The sequence below is a fragment of the Acanthisitta chloris genome, unplaced genomic scaffold (genome assembly GCF_000695815.1).
Source record: "Acanthisitta chloris isolate BGI_N310 unplaced genomic scaffold, ASM69581v1 scaffold2396, whole genome shotgun sequence".
In the NCBI taxonomy this organism is placed as follows: Eukaryota; Metazoa; Chordata; class Aves; order Passeriformes; family Acanthisittidae; genus Acanthisitta; species Acanthisitta chloris.
In genome coordinates, this window is record NW_008677444.1 from 13261 (window position 1) to 28260 (window position 15000).

Sequence of the window (15000 nt, forward strand, 5' to 3'; positions counted from 1 at the left end):
TACTGCACGGTGCTGTACTTTGTCACTCGTCTTCGAGAGGTGCCTGGAGATGCCGTGCCCATTGCCTGGCCAAGGTGACAATCAGCACTGAGCATCTGACCTGTGCTGCTCAGGCCCCCTAGATTTGCACCCCCCAGGCTTGTTCCCCCTAGGCTGCTCATCCCAGACCCTGACACTACTCTCTCTGTGACCACCACATTGTGGGCATTTGATAACTCTGAGGGAATATTTATTAAGCTGCCTGGCATGCCAGAGGCAGGCCTAAACACCCTTTCGGTCACTACTACATTTGACCCATCTACCAAATCTGGAATGCTCAGAGACGCTGGAAGTCGGGAGTTAGGTGCAATTACTCTTTCTGTGACGATAACATTGGACCCATCAGTGAGATCAGGTATATCTAGCATGCCACGCAGATCAGAGGCAGATGCAGGCCCGACAACCCTTTCTGTTACAACGACGTTGGATGCACGCAGAGGGTCGACACAAATAGAGGGGGAGCCGGAGGTGTAGGTCTCAGTCACCGTCATGTTGCCGTGGAGCAAAGGATCCGGCATCGGCCTCGGGGGCTGCATGGTTGACCCAGATGTGTAGGTGTTTTCAGTAACAACTGTTGTAGTGCCAACTGGGGGAGGCATAGGTGCACTTCCATTGACAATGATGGTGGTTCCAGGTGGTGGGAGGTTTAGATCACTTTCAGGGTTGGGAAAGGCAACGTTGACGCCTGGCCAGGGTGGGTTGGCATCAGGGAAAGGTTCAATCTCTTTGCCCAGACAGATCTCTGCCAGGGTCCTAAATTTTGGTCCTAGTGTATCCAAATATGTTTCATCTATATCTTCTCCAATAAAGCTGCAGCAACCCACAGAGCCAACAGGAGTACCGACTCCTTCATGATCATATATTAATAGGCAGTCATTTGCTGGCCGACCTTCATCTTCATCTGCATACACAAATGCTTTCTGTAGTTTGCAAAAGCAGAAAAAAAGAGGAAAGAACACAAGAACAGGTTTTTAACCACGAATACTCAAACCACAGTAAGGTTTCCCTAACCACAGCAAGGTCCAGCTGGCTTGAAGAACAGGACATCAACGGGAAAGATTATACCATCAACATTTTTGTAACCTTGACATAAGTTTTATTCAAATATTACTGTTGTTTTATTCTTGTTTCTGCTAATACTTAGCATCTCAAATTTGGCTGTTGTCAGTGGGTTTGGCTGTGGGGTAAAGGGAGAGAGCGAAAGGCTCAGTGGAACAAATGCACTCTTTGAGCAGCACTGTCTGAGCAAAGTGGTAGAAAGTGGAGCAATGTGGTGACAGGCGCAGTGGAGAGGCCAGGACAGAGGATTGGCCACAGTGGGAAAGGCATTGTGAGCCCAGAGGGGAATCCATTTTGAGCAGGATGGAGATTTCTGATTTGGGATGGGGTTGAGGATAGTGGAGTGGTCAGTGCAGAAGGATTAGGAAGCAAACAGGAGAATTTAAAGCAAGTGTGGGGTGAGGTTGAAGGAAGTAGGAAAGGACAGAAGGGGAGGCCTGGGAGGGAGAGACAGGGGGTTTGGGGATTGAGATCATCAGTGTAGAGGCCTATGGCTGAAGACAATGAATACATAGTGCTCCTGGCCAAAGTAGGTAGATTGTGATCCGGGAGAAGTCCATGCTCAGGACATCAGGACTACCCTGTCCTCTCCTCCACTGAATCTTGTTTAGATTTTGAAAGAGAGAAATCCTTATATATTAATTGATATATTGGTGACATATGCAATCATAACATTTGTGCCTCACAGTTCATGCATATTATGAAAATATATCCCATGAAGCCATTAATCATGCAAATTCCATACCATTTTTAATCCCATATGTAAAGGCTAATTAATATTTTGACAACTGTGAAACTGCATATTGGTGTCACTGACAGTTCACAAGTCTTTCAGGGAATAGAAAGGGCAATAAAAATAAGGGAAAATGTGAACTAATGCTTAAAGTTCTTTAAACTTTAAAGGGTTCTTTAAAGAGTTAAAGTCACTTTATTAAACAAGCTGTACAGGATGTAGGGATGAACAATTTCTCAAAGTTATTATCTATTTATAGACTGATAAAGGTGGAAAATGCATAAATTTGGTGGTTATTTATGAAGCTGAAATAATTTAATTGCTTCCTACCCATATCTGCAGTGTGTCCATTGGTTTTACAAGAGGGCTATTGAGCAATCAAATCTGCTATGGCAGCAGCTCAAGGGCAGTACTACTAGTGTTGCAACTTTTTCTACCAGTATGGCCAGCTTTGCTCTCACACCAGTTTTATACTGTGAGAGTTTCAATTTGAATAGAGTTAATTTGGACTTCCACCTTGTAACCTGGGAGGGGAATCTATCAAAAAATAGGCTCACAGAAGTAACTCAAAGAATATCAACTAATTACCTCAGAGAAATAGTTGTCTAGGAAGGCCATGTTCACTCCTCCTTCTCGATACTCTTTTATTGTTCCTCCAATTGACCCTTTTGCTTCTCCTGTTCCAGAGATTCCTCCAGCTGTTCCATAACCTGTACCAGTGCCATAGCCAACCCCTGTAGTTTCTTCAACACCAGAAGCTACTACTCCTCCTCCTCCATATGTGTTATTATATATATCTATAAACAGAAAAAGTTATGTTTTCTGAGCTCTGTGAAAATTTGTACAGAATTTGCCAGTTGTTTTTACAAGTGCTATAATAACAGAACTGAGTTTATAAAGGTATTTTTGACCCATTTCAGTCACAGATACATGCACAGCTACCAAACATTGAACCTGTAATAATAATTAGTAACATGTTAACAGACATCTAAGATCTTTATTTTATTCCTGAAACTAGGCAGCATGTGCATATATGGTTTAGAAAATCAGTGATTTACTTGTATTACTGACTGGAGAGATTCTTCTGTCTGGTGTTCATATATGCTGTCATGGGTTTTGTGTTAGAAAATCAGAGAATGCTTATGAATATTTATGCAAATTCATACATGAATTTTTATGATCACATTGGCAATAAATTTTTTTTACACTCTTAGAAAAGAAAGAGCTTTGTAACTCCTTTTACATTTTCTACTGATGCGATTTTTAAGGGGGATTAGGAAGAATAACAATGGATGATAATAACCATCAGTTTAGAATGCAGAATGAAAATGATCATTGCAATAAATTATAAAGTAACACTTACAGAATTTTATTTTCTCTGTATTTTTTCAGATATGATAGCAAGGAAAGATCAGCATATATTATTACAAAAGAATTGCATACAGTAGTCTTGACTATGGTGACATTAGGAAACACAGGCTAAATTATATTTTTTTGTTTTTATGAAATGAAAACATATGAGAAAATTTTTGAATAATCAATAGTCAGCAGAGACATTGTCTCGCAGAATAACATTTCTTCCTGTCAGAAGCTAATGAAAATGGATCTCTGCCAGCATCCTTCCTTCCAATTGTGAAGTAAGGAATGGGGGAAAAAAGAAAGTGGCACTGCACAACTTGTCTTATTCTCTATAGTCACTGAATTCTTGGAGGAACATTATATCAGAAACATAAATTTATTGTGCAATATACCAGCTTTCTGTCTAGTTTAATGCACAAATAGTCAGTAATTAACTGGCTACTTGACATTCTCCCTTGTGGGAAGCAAAGCCTTGTTACTGGGAAGAACTGAATCTTTCACCCTGAGTTATGAAAGCAAATTTCCCTATTCTGGCCTCAAGATTGATTTCTGCTAAAACTGATGTCTTGAAAAGAACCTCCATTCAGTAGTTGGAGTGATAAAGAAAAATTGCTTAAGATTTGAAAGTCTTGGCAGATATTTCAAAGTAAATGTAGTTTGCAGAAATGAATCTGCTCAAAGGCTGAACCCCCCAATTCTTTATTCATACTGGAGGTCCTACTAGCATCAGTTTGACTATCTGCAGCAGTAAAATTGGAAAGGTTGGATTATATCTGGGAGACCAAAATTCTCCATGAATCAGAAGGCATGAAGTCTGAAAGATAGCTTTATGACAGCGTACATAGAAAATTTTAGGGTATGCTTACCAGAGGGTTCACCAAAATCACCTCCTGCAGCCGTTGTTGGGACAAGTATATGTGACACATCCTGGAAAACAACATTTTGACTCCTTGAACGATGACATTGAAATTCCCATATGAAGACCAAGACTTTGTGAATCATGTTAAGGAATTACCAGTCCAAAGTTTTAATGATAGCTATTAATTGCCATGCCCATAAAAAACCATCAACCAAACAAACAAAAAAACTACTTTTTTTCTCATTGTCAACACAAAAAGTGATCAGCGAAGATGGTTCATGTTATCTTGTCCAAAATTTGTACTGAAGAAGCTTGCTAGTTATTGTGTTTCAGCTAAGAGAATAGTAACACAAAATTCTTGTGACAAGCTAACTGAACACAACTTAAAACACATTCCACCTACAAATGTCATATTTGCCTGGTAATTGTTGACAATGCCAGACTTGTTTTAGATGACACAGAGCGACAATCACTTTCTATAATCCAGTGCAGTCTTTTCACTAAATATGAGTTATTTTAGGTTTTAGAAACATGGGATGTACTTACCCTGTCTTCAGGCTGTGCACCTTCTATTCCCCATGGATGAATTGCCCCTTCTGTGCATTCAGGTACAGGTTCAAATCCAGTTCCAACTCCACCTGCAGCACCAGGTCCACAGCCACAACAGTCGCTCATTGACATCAAAATTGGAATCACTTAACAAGAAAGGACAGGAAACATGGATTTAGGACATCTCTTCCTCACAGGAACAGCTGCTTTTCCTAGAAGGCAGGAGCTCACAAACTTCTGAAAGCATGTCTTTAAAATGTTTCTAACTAGGCAATTTGCAAGTCTGGCTTTCAGAATCATTAGCTGCTTTTGGAAATGTATGTATTTGGAAATCCAGAATAATTTGTACCTTTAGTTACAGCAGAGCAACACAGGGGTGGGGTAGGGCTGTTATTCCAAATTTATGCCTGTGCACCAGGAAACAAACTTTGATCTATCTCAGCTGAATCAATATAAATTGCATACATATGAAAATTAAACAAACAGAACCAGTCTTGCTAAGTATAGCATTCACTCCTATTCATTCCTGATATATAAGCATACATTTGTCTCTTCAGATATTGTAATTGAAAAGAAATATACATTAGTAATAATAAACATATAGAAATTAGTGGAGAGATATCCATCTGACTACAGTGATCTTTAGCTAAGGCTCCAGTAGCAATCTTCACATCACATACACATAATGGTTGATTTGAAGAAACAAGATGCAAACCCTAGTTTCAACAAATGTTTACATAGAGAAAATCAGGTTTCTGAATGTGCTGTATTATGCTTGGTTGTTTCAAGAACTTGGCGCTGGAAATTGTTGAATGCTGTAAATGCCAACATTGAAAATGCTGCTTATTTTAGAAAGGCACTGCAATATTAATAGAATCACAGAATGGTTTGGGTTGGAAGGGACCTTTAAAGATTATCTAGTTTCAACCTCTCTGACATGGGCAGGGACACCTTCCACTGACCATGTTCTTCAGAGCCCCATGCAGCCTGGCCTTGAACACTTACAGGGATGAGGCATCCACAACTCCTCTGGGCAACCTATACCTGTGTCTTATCACTCTTACAGTAAAGAATTTCTTCTAAAACCTATCCTCTTTCAGTTTAAAGCCATTTCCTTTTGTCCTATCACTACATGCCCTTGTAAAAAATCCCTCTCCAGCTTTCTTATAGGCCCTGTTTAGATACTGGAAGACTGCACTAAGGTCTCCCTGCAGCCTTCTCCAGGCTGAACAACTCCAATTCAACTTGTCTTCATACGAGAGTCACCCCAGCCTTCTGACCATTTGAACATCAAAGTGAACTGAAAAGGGAAAAGGACCATACAGTGTACAAAGTGCTGTCTCACACTCCATGACTAAGGACACATTTACTCCAGATTACCGACTAGGAGAGGAAATTTCCAGAGGCAGAAAGCCTGTCCTGTAACATTAGCCACCTGGAGGCTACACACAAAACAGCACTCGCAGCTCCAAAATTTTGTGTTTTGTTGATTGCTGCTAATGAAAGATCAAAACACAAAACAAACCCCACTCCTCAAAAAAAAAAAAAAAAAGGGGGAAAAATCGATTTCCTCAGGTTTTGAAGTTAGTATTTCTTCACAGAATCACAGAATATTCAGAGTTGGAAGGGACTCACAAGGATCATCAAGTGCAACTCTTGGCCCTGCACAGAATATCTCTGAGAAATACACCATGTGCATGAGAAAATTGTCCAAGCATTTGAACTCTGACAGGCTTGGTGCTGTGACTACTTCCCTGTTCCAGTGCCCGACCGCCCTCTGAGTGAAGAACTTTCTTCAATGGGAAATTTTAGATGTTGATTGCTTGATGCCCAGACCATGAAAGAAGGTCAATCACATCTGATTTTGGTGGTCTGAGAAATAATTGCTTGCATAAATTCTAACTCGAGTAATTTTTATACACAAAACTCATACTTCTTCAAAAATACTAGGACATATGAATGAATGCTCTGTTTCAATCCTGTTGTCATTGCTTCTACTTGTTTTTAATAAATGTAATGTTTGAAAGTATTTTTAAGATGATGATATTTATTTTTCTACTACTGAAATCTGGCTTTGGGTTCAAAGGAATCTTGTTCTTTACAGGTGTTCATACCCAACTTGGAGTTGATACTTGCTCATTTCTTCTAGTAATGTAATGGAAATGCAATTTGCAAAAAATAAGTTGTAAGTGACAGGACAGCTCTTGCTCAAAAATCTTCTGAATGTCTACTAAACATTTTTACCCTGTCTCATGGTCTGAGAAGTGGAAAACATCTAAGGAAAAAGACCCCTATGTCTTAGGAAAGAAATAGTTATTTCTGAATGAAATGTATGTGTCAATGTGTATAACATAAAATGTATAAAAATTCCATTATCTTAAAAGACAATTTTTTTCTCCCATAGGAGCCAATAGATTAAAAACAACCAGAAAAGTCACCTTATTTTAGAAGAATTTAAAAATTAATTTTTTAAAAGAAAAATAACAAAGTTGTTTTCTTAATTTTATACTTACAAACAAATATTAATCCACCAAGAAACATCAGGCCAATGGCAGCACCGCTAAGTGTGGTAGATGATGGAGCATCTCTGCCATAATTTTCATTTCCATAACCGTAATCAGTGGATGCTGTATATCCTTCACCGCCTCCATCGTATCCATCAGTGTAAACCTGCCAGTCTGTGTGGTCCACATAATCTCCTCCTCCAGGTCTAGTCTGACCATCACCACCACCACCTTCTTGTCCTCCTTCCCAGCCTCCAGTACCACCAGCGCCAGCATCAGTGCCACCTCCACCAGTGCCACCACCACCAGTGCCACCGCCACCAGTACCACCCCCACCGATGATAATTATTTTTGTGGCCCCACTGGTGCAGTAATTCCGACTGTCACACTGACAAGCTTGCACAGGAATTATATGTGGCCTGGCGCAGCGTCGGCCTTGGCTGTCTCTTACACTGATATAGATCCTATAAAGGTAAAAATCAATGTTCTGACTCACTAGTTCCGCAGAGGAAGCTTTGAGGGAAAAAAAAAATAAAATAAAAATTAGCTGAAGGTATTGACTATAAATGCATTACAATCTGTACGTTTTGTGAGTTAAGTTCATAGAACAGAATGAGACTAAGTGTTTCCTTTCTAAGGTTTTCAGTTACTTATGTATCTACAGTACCTATTCAATGCTGAGACTTATGATGCTCATCTATACTAGTGTTTTCTTTTGGAAAACCTGAGCCAGATCAGTCTAGTCATCACTTTTTACCTGAGAAATACAAAAAGGGCAAATGCACTTTTTTAGTTTTACTATCCTCGCACAAGGAATTTACATATGTTTCTCAAAAGTTTTGTCGGTAGGTTTAAAATATTTGAAGTTACAAATTTGCATCTGCTTAGGCCAAATAGGAGACAATAATAGCTGTAATTGTGATATTTACCATTTAGTGTAGTCTTCTATGCATACAGTAAATGATGCAAATTCTGTCATTTAGTAATGTATGAGATTTGATTAATTCTTTAGTTGTCATGTCCTATTGAGGAAAATTGGAAAAGATCTACTGGGCACTGAGTAAAACAGTTGTTTAGAAATACAGGTAAGTACAAGTGGTAGAATAAATGGCAAAAGTTGTAATCTTTATTTGCCCTTTTCATATGCCTCTCAAAAAAGGAAAGCTCTGTCAACTAAAGTTTTTATACTCTAATAAGCAAATTTGAGTATTTTGTCATATGCTTAGGATTGTTTTAGACAATATAGAAATAAAAATGTATCAAATTACTCCTTTTGATTTACCTCATTATGTTTAGACCAGCAGAGGTTCTTATCATAGCTATACTCAAAGTACAGTTTTGCTGCTCTACTTTTATCAGTAAGGTTTTAGTTTCCTTTAAAAGACAACTAGTTCAAACACATAATAATTCCGATTCTAGTTCTAATATGTTCTTATATATTTATATTTATATATATATATATGCGAATAGAGAGCAACTTCTTGGATTCTTGAAAAGTTACATTTACATGAGATTAGAATAGATTCTAATAACTGTTTTGTTTGTTAATAAAATATTATTGTAATCAGTTATCTGAGATAAGAGCTTATCACTATGGTTTATCCTGTTATAAAATGCAAGTTAATTACCATTTATTGATCTGATAATCCATGTAGTTTGAGGTTCACCATGTATGGTGAATGTAAAGGGGGCAGCATATAGATCACCATCCGTATGCTTTGCTGTGATAATCACTGATGGGGAATGCATACATACTTTCCTTAATTCAGTATTAATTCTTGGGCAATTGGCATTGCCGTCATTTATTTGAAGCACAATTGTCCCAGTTGCAGTGTATCGAGGAACCCCTATAAGAAGAGATATTTGTGGTCAGGAGGGAATATTGATACTATAAATAATGCAGTTTGGATTGAAAAACTAGAAATGGGAATAAACATTGAGAGAAATCTGAAACCAAAAGGGTTTTCGTTTCAGAAAACTTAATCTCTTATCTTACCTCTGGTGATAGCCAGAACCTCTGCTTTGTACTGCCCATTAATTACATAGATTGATTCCCGGTTAATAGCTTTGTTCAGTGTGATTTCACCAGTGTTTTGATTGATTCTGAACCAGGCAGCTGGATCACGTCCTATACTATATCTGTGTTTGGTGAAGTAAAAATATTCAGCATTATTTTATAAATATATGTATTACATATTTATTTTGCAAGCAACATTTGTCACTTTGGAACATTTTTCTTTAGACTGTGCTAGGTCCTGTTGCATTTCATCCTGTTCAAGCAAAATTCATCTAGACTTCAAAAGATATAAACCAGAAAAGTAATTAAGAATATAGTAAATGCATAGAAGCCCATTGCATTTTGAAAGTGTCATCATAGTCTAAAAGAAAAATCTTTCGCATTCTGTAAATCTTTACCAGAACCCTTGCTAATATTGGTGGCTAAATCCACAGCTCTTCCTATAACATTCTGCAGTTGTATTTGCTAACACATTTATCTGGTTTATGATTATTGTTTTTTCAAGCCTTTATAAATAGGCTGTATTTATTCCTACATACATTGAAAAGCAAATTATGGCCCCAGTTATTATAATTAATTTCAAGAGAAATAAATGTTGAATCATTATTTATTTTTTTTTTTTTAAATATTGAATGAACTGGTAGTGACCTCTTCTATTCTGATTGGATAATATTGCCCTTTATTCAGATTTTCTGCTTGCTTTTTTGAAGAGATGCTATCAAATTCCCTATTTGAGGCAAATGCTTCAAGAAAAATTATTCTTAGGTTGGGTTAGGACAAACCAAAACTGTTCTGATTTATTTAAGTTACAGCCTTTTAGAAAAGTGATATTTTCTTTGTCTTGTGCATAAGGCTAAGGAGAGAAGGTCAGGAAAGAAAAGCAATTATAGCACAAAAATGGGCTGAAGAATATACTATTGTATTGCTATTATTCTATGGCCAAACAATTAGCATTGTTTTAAGTTGTTTTTTAAAGCATTCTTTAAAATACCTACTCCTCATCTCATTGAAATCTCAACAGAATTATTCCACCCAGGGAGTTAAGCAGAGCAGAACTTACACAACATTTGATGCAATAGCTCTAGTGTCCTCATCCATGGCTGTGTATGTTCCTATAACATAATTCACTCTTGTGCCTTCTGACAGAGAAAACACGACTGAAGATGGATGAAATCTTGGTGGTTCAATCAAATTTTTTACTTCTATTGTGAGGGGTGTTCCATATATTTGGTACTCATGTGCAACAGAGTGGTGGAAGGCAGCCACGTTCCTGACACCAATCATCAGTGAATGAGTTTGGAGCTGTTCGTAATCCAGTTCCTAAAGGATAAACCACAGAGAACTAGATAATACATAAAAGTTCCCTTAATTTTATTTAAATATTTTCTCTTTTAAATAGATGAGGGACAGTATTTTTGCTGCTCATTTAATTTTGTAAACAATTAATGAAAACTATTTTAAGATTATTATTTCAAGAGTTGAATCATAATGTTTATCCATACCTTAATTACTCTAAGGACTCCTTGATTTGTAGCTCGATCTGTAACAATTTCAAACCAGTTATCTTCATTACCGGATATAAAGAAAAACTCTGCTAACCAATTGTCTGTAAACTCTTCGTCAGCATCCAGGGCTTGTATTCGTAGCAGTTCTGAACTGACTGAATTTTCTGAAATACTTGCTGAAAACTGGAATGACAGATAAACACCTGTTAGCAAACACTAATATATATATAAAGTGAGGAAAACACAGCTGTCTGCAGAGATTCTTTTGAAGTATATCCTACCCACAGTCCACATCAAATTAATAAAACCCCATGTATGCTGTGTAAATTGTGATTCTGGTTGCAGATCTGAAGAGCTGTATCACCTCAAGTATTTGCAGAGGCCTCTTAGAGTAAAAGGATTTGTGCTTTCTGTAAGAAAAGATCTTACAAAGATTGGGTTAATCTTTATAATCTGGCTGTATTGCAGGGATCTGGAAACCTGAATGACAGGATTTCTCTGAATACAAAATAGTCAGTCCTGATCATGTCAGGATTGACTTTTCTGAGCACAAAAATAATCTATGTGTATGTTCCCAGAATTGGTGCACAAGCAATGGATTGGATTTTGCGCACTTCAAGGGAACAGCCCTGTTTATCCAGTGGAGCATTCAAATGTGAAATTGCTCTATGGGCTAGTAAGGGCTCCGTTATCAAGAGGGTTTTAGAACAGGGTTTTAAAACTGATGTTGCTTTTGGTATTAAAGACTTACAGAGTTTTGAGAAAGAGTTGGGAAGTTGTCATTGACATCAATAACTTTAACGTTACAGCTACAAAGGGATGACATTCCATCTGCAGCTCCATCCCGGTCTGACGCCTTCACAACAAGAGTGTAGCTACTATGTTGCTGTTACAGAATGAGAAATGAGTATGTTAGAAGGTCACCTGTGCATCTTATAAATACATATCTTGCTACTGTGTACTAATGCACGAATTTGCCTTAGACATTTTATTGTAACACACTGAAAAATGCATTTCTCCATTATTTGCTTATAAAAACCCATTATCTTTCTCTCTCTTTTATCTTTTGATTCTCACTCTTATAATACAGATACACCACATCATGTTATTTAACTTTGGATAGGGAAATGTCACCTCTCTGTCGAGATAGTTTGCAAGATGGAGTTCTCCAGTATATTTATTCATGATGAACATGGGTGGACCTGAAGGTTCTTGGCTCTCTATCTTGAAGGCAATTTTAGAATTCAAGTGATTAGGTTCATCTGCATCTGTTGCAATGATTTTCATCACCAGTGTGTCTAAGAATAAAAAATAATAATAAAAAGAAAGAAACAAACAAACAAAAACCAATCAGAAAATCTGCTGCATTCTTGCAAACAACTCATCAAGACAATGCTAAAACTTGCTATGTGAAAACCTTAGAATGCTATCTATTCACTGATATTTACAAAGACAAACAAAATTTAGTTTTGTAGTACAGATTCTGACTGAATGTTAATGACTTTAAAATTAATTAAAAATTAAGGTCGGATAGAATAAATTTTCTGCTTTCAGATTTTCACTGAATTCATGTAAATCAACTTAGGGACTATGTAAATTCAATATGTACTGAGCTTGTAGATATGAATATAAGAAATATCCACAGTTTTAAATGAGCATTTCTAGAAAGTAGTAAATGAGGGTTAGGCACCACTGCCTCAGTGCTGTTTGCATGTCCAATGTTGGTTGCCGTACTTTTGGAAAAAAAGAAGCCTTTAAATGCTTTAAGAAAGGCTTTATTTATTAATATTCTAGTGTGGCTGCAATGCATAGGCTACTAATACAAATCTTTAAAAGAGAGAAATGGGGAAAAAAAGATTGGTATACCCTCAAAGGAAAAAAGTGCAAGTGTATGATTGATACACCCTCAAAGGAAAAAAGTGCAAGTGTAATTTAATTTAATTTTATTTTTTTAATGTGAAGAAATGAACCTATTTATTCTATATTTTCACATCTGAAAGAATTTGCATGATGGTATGGTTAGGAGCTGGAACATTCAGCATTCATGTGTGGAAGGAAAGGGAGAAGGAAGCATTGCTGTTTAATTTATAGCAATGAGCTCAGGCCCTGGCTCAAATAGCACTTGGAGAAGCATTTGCTGCTCCTTCCTCTGCAGTAGCCCTGGCCAATGTATGTCATTGCCTAAAAAAAGGCAGAATGAGCACCCCAGGTTTATATTAACTGTATTCCAGGAGCTTCACTAACTATACTACAATAGGTATAGCATAGTTACTTACTGTCCATACTGCTTTCTTCAATAGATCCTGTGAACACAGTTTGTGCAAATATAGGAGCGTTATCATTTATATCCAGAACTCTGACTCGAAGTTCAAGAGGTGGTTCCAAATCTATACCCGTCACTGAGTGTTTTGCAAAGCAACGTATCTAGATAAAGAGATTTACTAATTTTAAACCCAAAAGTGAAGTAAGCAATGTAACAATCTGAAGCAAATGAATTTGTCTTCTTGTGCTCTCTCTGCCCCACCCTGGATATGTCATTATAAAGGTAAAGAAAAGGGGGAGTACTTACAACAAATACTGGGGTTACTTCCCTGTCCACTATTGATGTTATATTAATTTCTCCTGTTCTTGGGTTGACAACAAATATTCCAAAGGGGGCACGATCAATTCCAACTCCAGAGATGCTGTATGTGATTGGATTGTTTTCTGCACAATCTGATCGGATCTAGAGTAACAGATAATAATAATTTATTCCAGTTTACTAAGGACATCTGCAGGGCATTCTCTCCTGTTCTTAGTTCCAGTAAAAAACTGTATATATTTTCAGTGTCTCAACCATGTTTCGGATGGTTCAGTTGACAGAAACAATGGAAGGTTCTTCTACAAAACCTAGAGATCCATCTCCCTTTAAGTACTGGATAGGCTTTCTATTTCTCTGAAATCTGTCAGGGAATTGAAGAGAGAAACCCCCAAGACTATCACACTGTGGGTGGACCTCAGTAAGGGTATGGTCATGGTGAGAGGACAGGAAGATAGTTTCTTTGCTCAGTTTCCCACAGAAGTCATGCACTATCCTTGAACTTTTACTAGGGGTTTCTCAAGGTGAGAGTGTAAAGAAAAATATCATGATTTAGTATACAGATGCTGAACAGAAAACACACTGGTTGGAGCTATCTAGGAGGTAGACTGATGGAAATATCCTGGGCAGCCTCTGGTCACTCCTCAGCAGCCACGTGTGTTTCACCTATTGAGACTGTCTCAGCAGAGCTGGAAATATTGCATCATCTTTCTTCAAGTCTACATTCCTAGCTTTGACTACTCTAAGCAAATATATTTTCAAATCTTTCTGCTTTTTTCAGCCTGTCTTTGGAAAAGCTTCCTTGTCAGTGAACACTTGTTTTTCTTTCTACTTACTCTGGCAATTGGATTCCTCTTAGAATTATCTTCTCCTTCTCTACAGGCTGCAGCAAATTTGATCCATTCACGTTTTTGTCTTCTGAAGGTTTTCCATCTTGCCATTCCATTTTCATCCCATTCTTTTACCTTTGACAGAGAGTTCCATTATCATATGACCTCAATACATTTTAAATTAATACAAACAATTAGAATTTCCAACAATAAGGAGAAAAGGGATTTTTGTAGACCATATGCTTTTTTACATGTCTGTGAGTCCCAAAGTCTAAGACTGTACATGCTTATTTTAAAATTATTCCTTTGTATGATATACTAATTTAGGTTTATGAGAACTTCTCTTGAGAGGGTGAGCAGGTTACTACCTGCAGCTGTTTAATATTTAAATACGTTTACAGTCTTCAGGTTCAGAAATGTCTTAGTTCAGTATTTTCTACTTGTTTTTTCATTGGCTACATTTCATTTGATCAGAAAAACAATTTCTAAAGAAATATAGATTACCTCTACATGAAATCCTGTGCTGAAATCCAAGAGTACCTGCAAGAACAATAAAAAGATTGGCATGTAAAAATGCATGGCAAAATGCAGTAAGAAAAACCAAATTCTAGGACTTTGCTATACTGCAGGACTGGAGCAGTACTTTTATTCATGCCTATTACAATAGCCTATCTAGACAGTAGCAACAGGTTTTCCATAAATGACTTTGTGCAGTTCAGTTTTTTCTATATCCAGCAATTGAATTTCTTGACAGTTAAAATCTTCAAAATTAATTCTGTCTTTCAAGACAGAACTTTGAGTTGGAATGGATATGCCATAGCAAATTTCAGGCCATACCTACATCAAAATACAGCTTTCACACAGATTTTTAGGTTGTAACACCTTAGATGAAGAGAGAAGTAGTTGCAAGAGTTGTTACCAAAAGTCTAGGAAAACAGAGGAGTATTTATTCTAAAGAATTTAGTCTT

At 37.2% G+C, this 15000-nt stretch overlaps 1 protein-coding gene across 1 annotated transcript in view; it reads right to left on the reverse strand.

Annotated features, from left to right (window-relative positions):
• Positions 1-3: 3 nt before the first annotated feature.
• The window catches only part of LOC103803912 (desmoglein-1-like), a gene marked incomplete at its 3' end in the record, with an annotated part of 21549 nt that continues 6552 nt past the window's right edge, over positions 4-15000 (reverse strand). Inside the window, exons 2-16 of the mRNA XM_009076492.1 lie at positions 14537-14572; positions 14039-14167; positions 13194-13349; positions 12901-13048; positions 11759-11922; positions 11376-11510; positions 10622-10807; positions 10180-10439; positions 9099-9241; positions 8731-8949; positions 7112-7615; positions 4596-4744; positions 4057-4117; positions 2420-2628; positions 4-959 (exon numbers count right to left, since the gene is read on the reverse strand). Coding sequence (XP_009074740.1) covers positions 4-959; positions 2420-2628; positions 4057-4117; positions 4596-4744; positions 7112-7615; positions 8731-8949; positions 9099-9241; positions 10180-10439; positions 10622-10807; positions 11376-11510; positions 11759-11922; positions 12901-13048; positions 13194-13349; positions 14039-14167; positions 14537-14572 — 3455 coding nt within the window. The remainder of the gene's footprint in view (positions 960-2419; positions 2629-4056; positions 4118-4595; positions 4745-7111; positions 7616-8730; positions 8950-9098; positions 9242-10179; positions 10440-10621; positions 10808-11375; positions 11511-11758; positions 11923-12900; positions 13049-13193; positions 13350-14038; positions 14168-14536; positions 14573-15000) is intronic.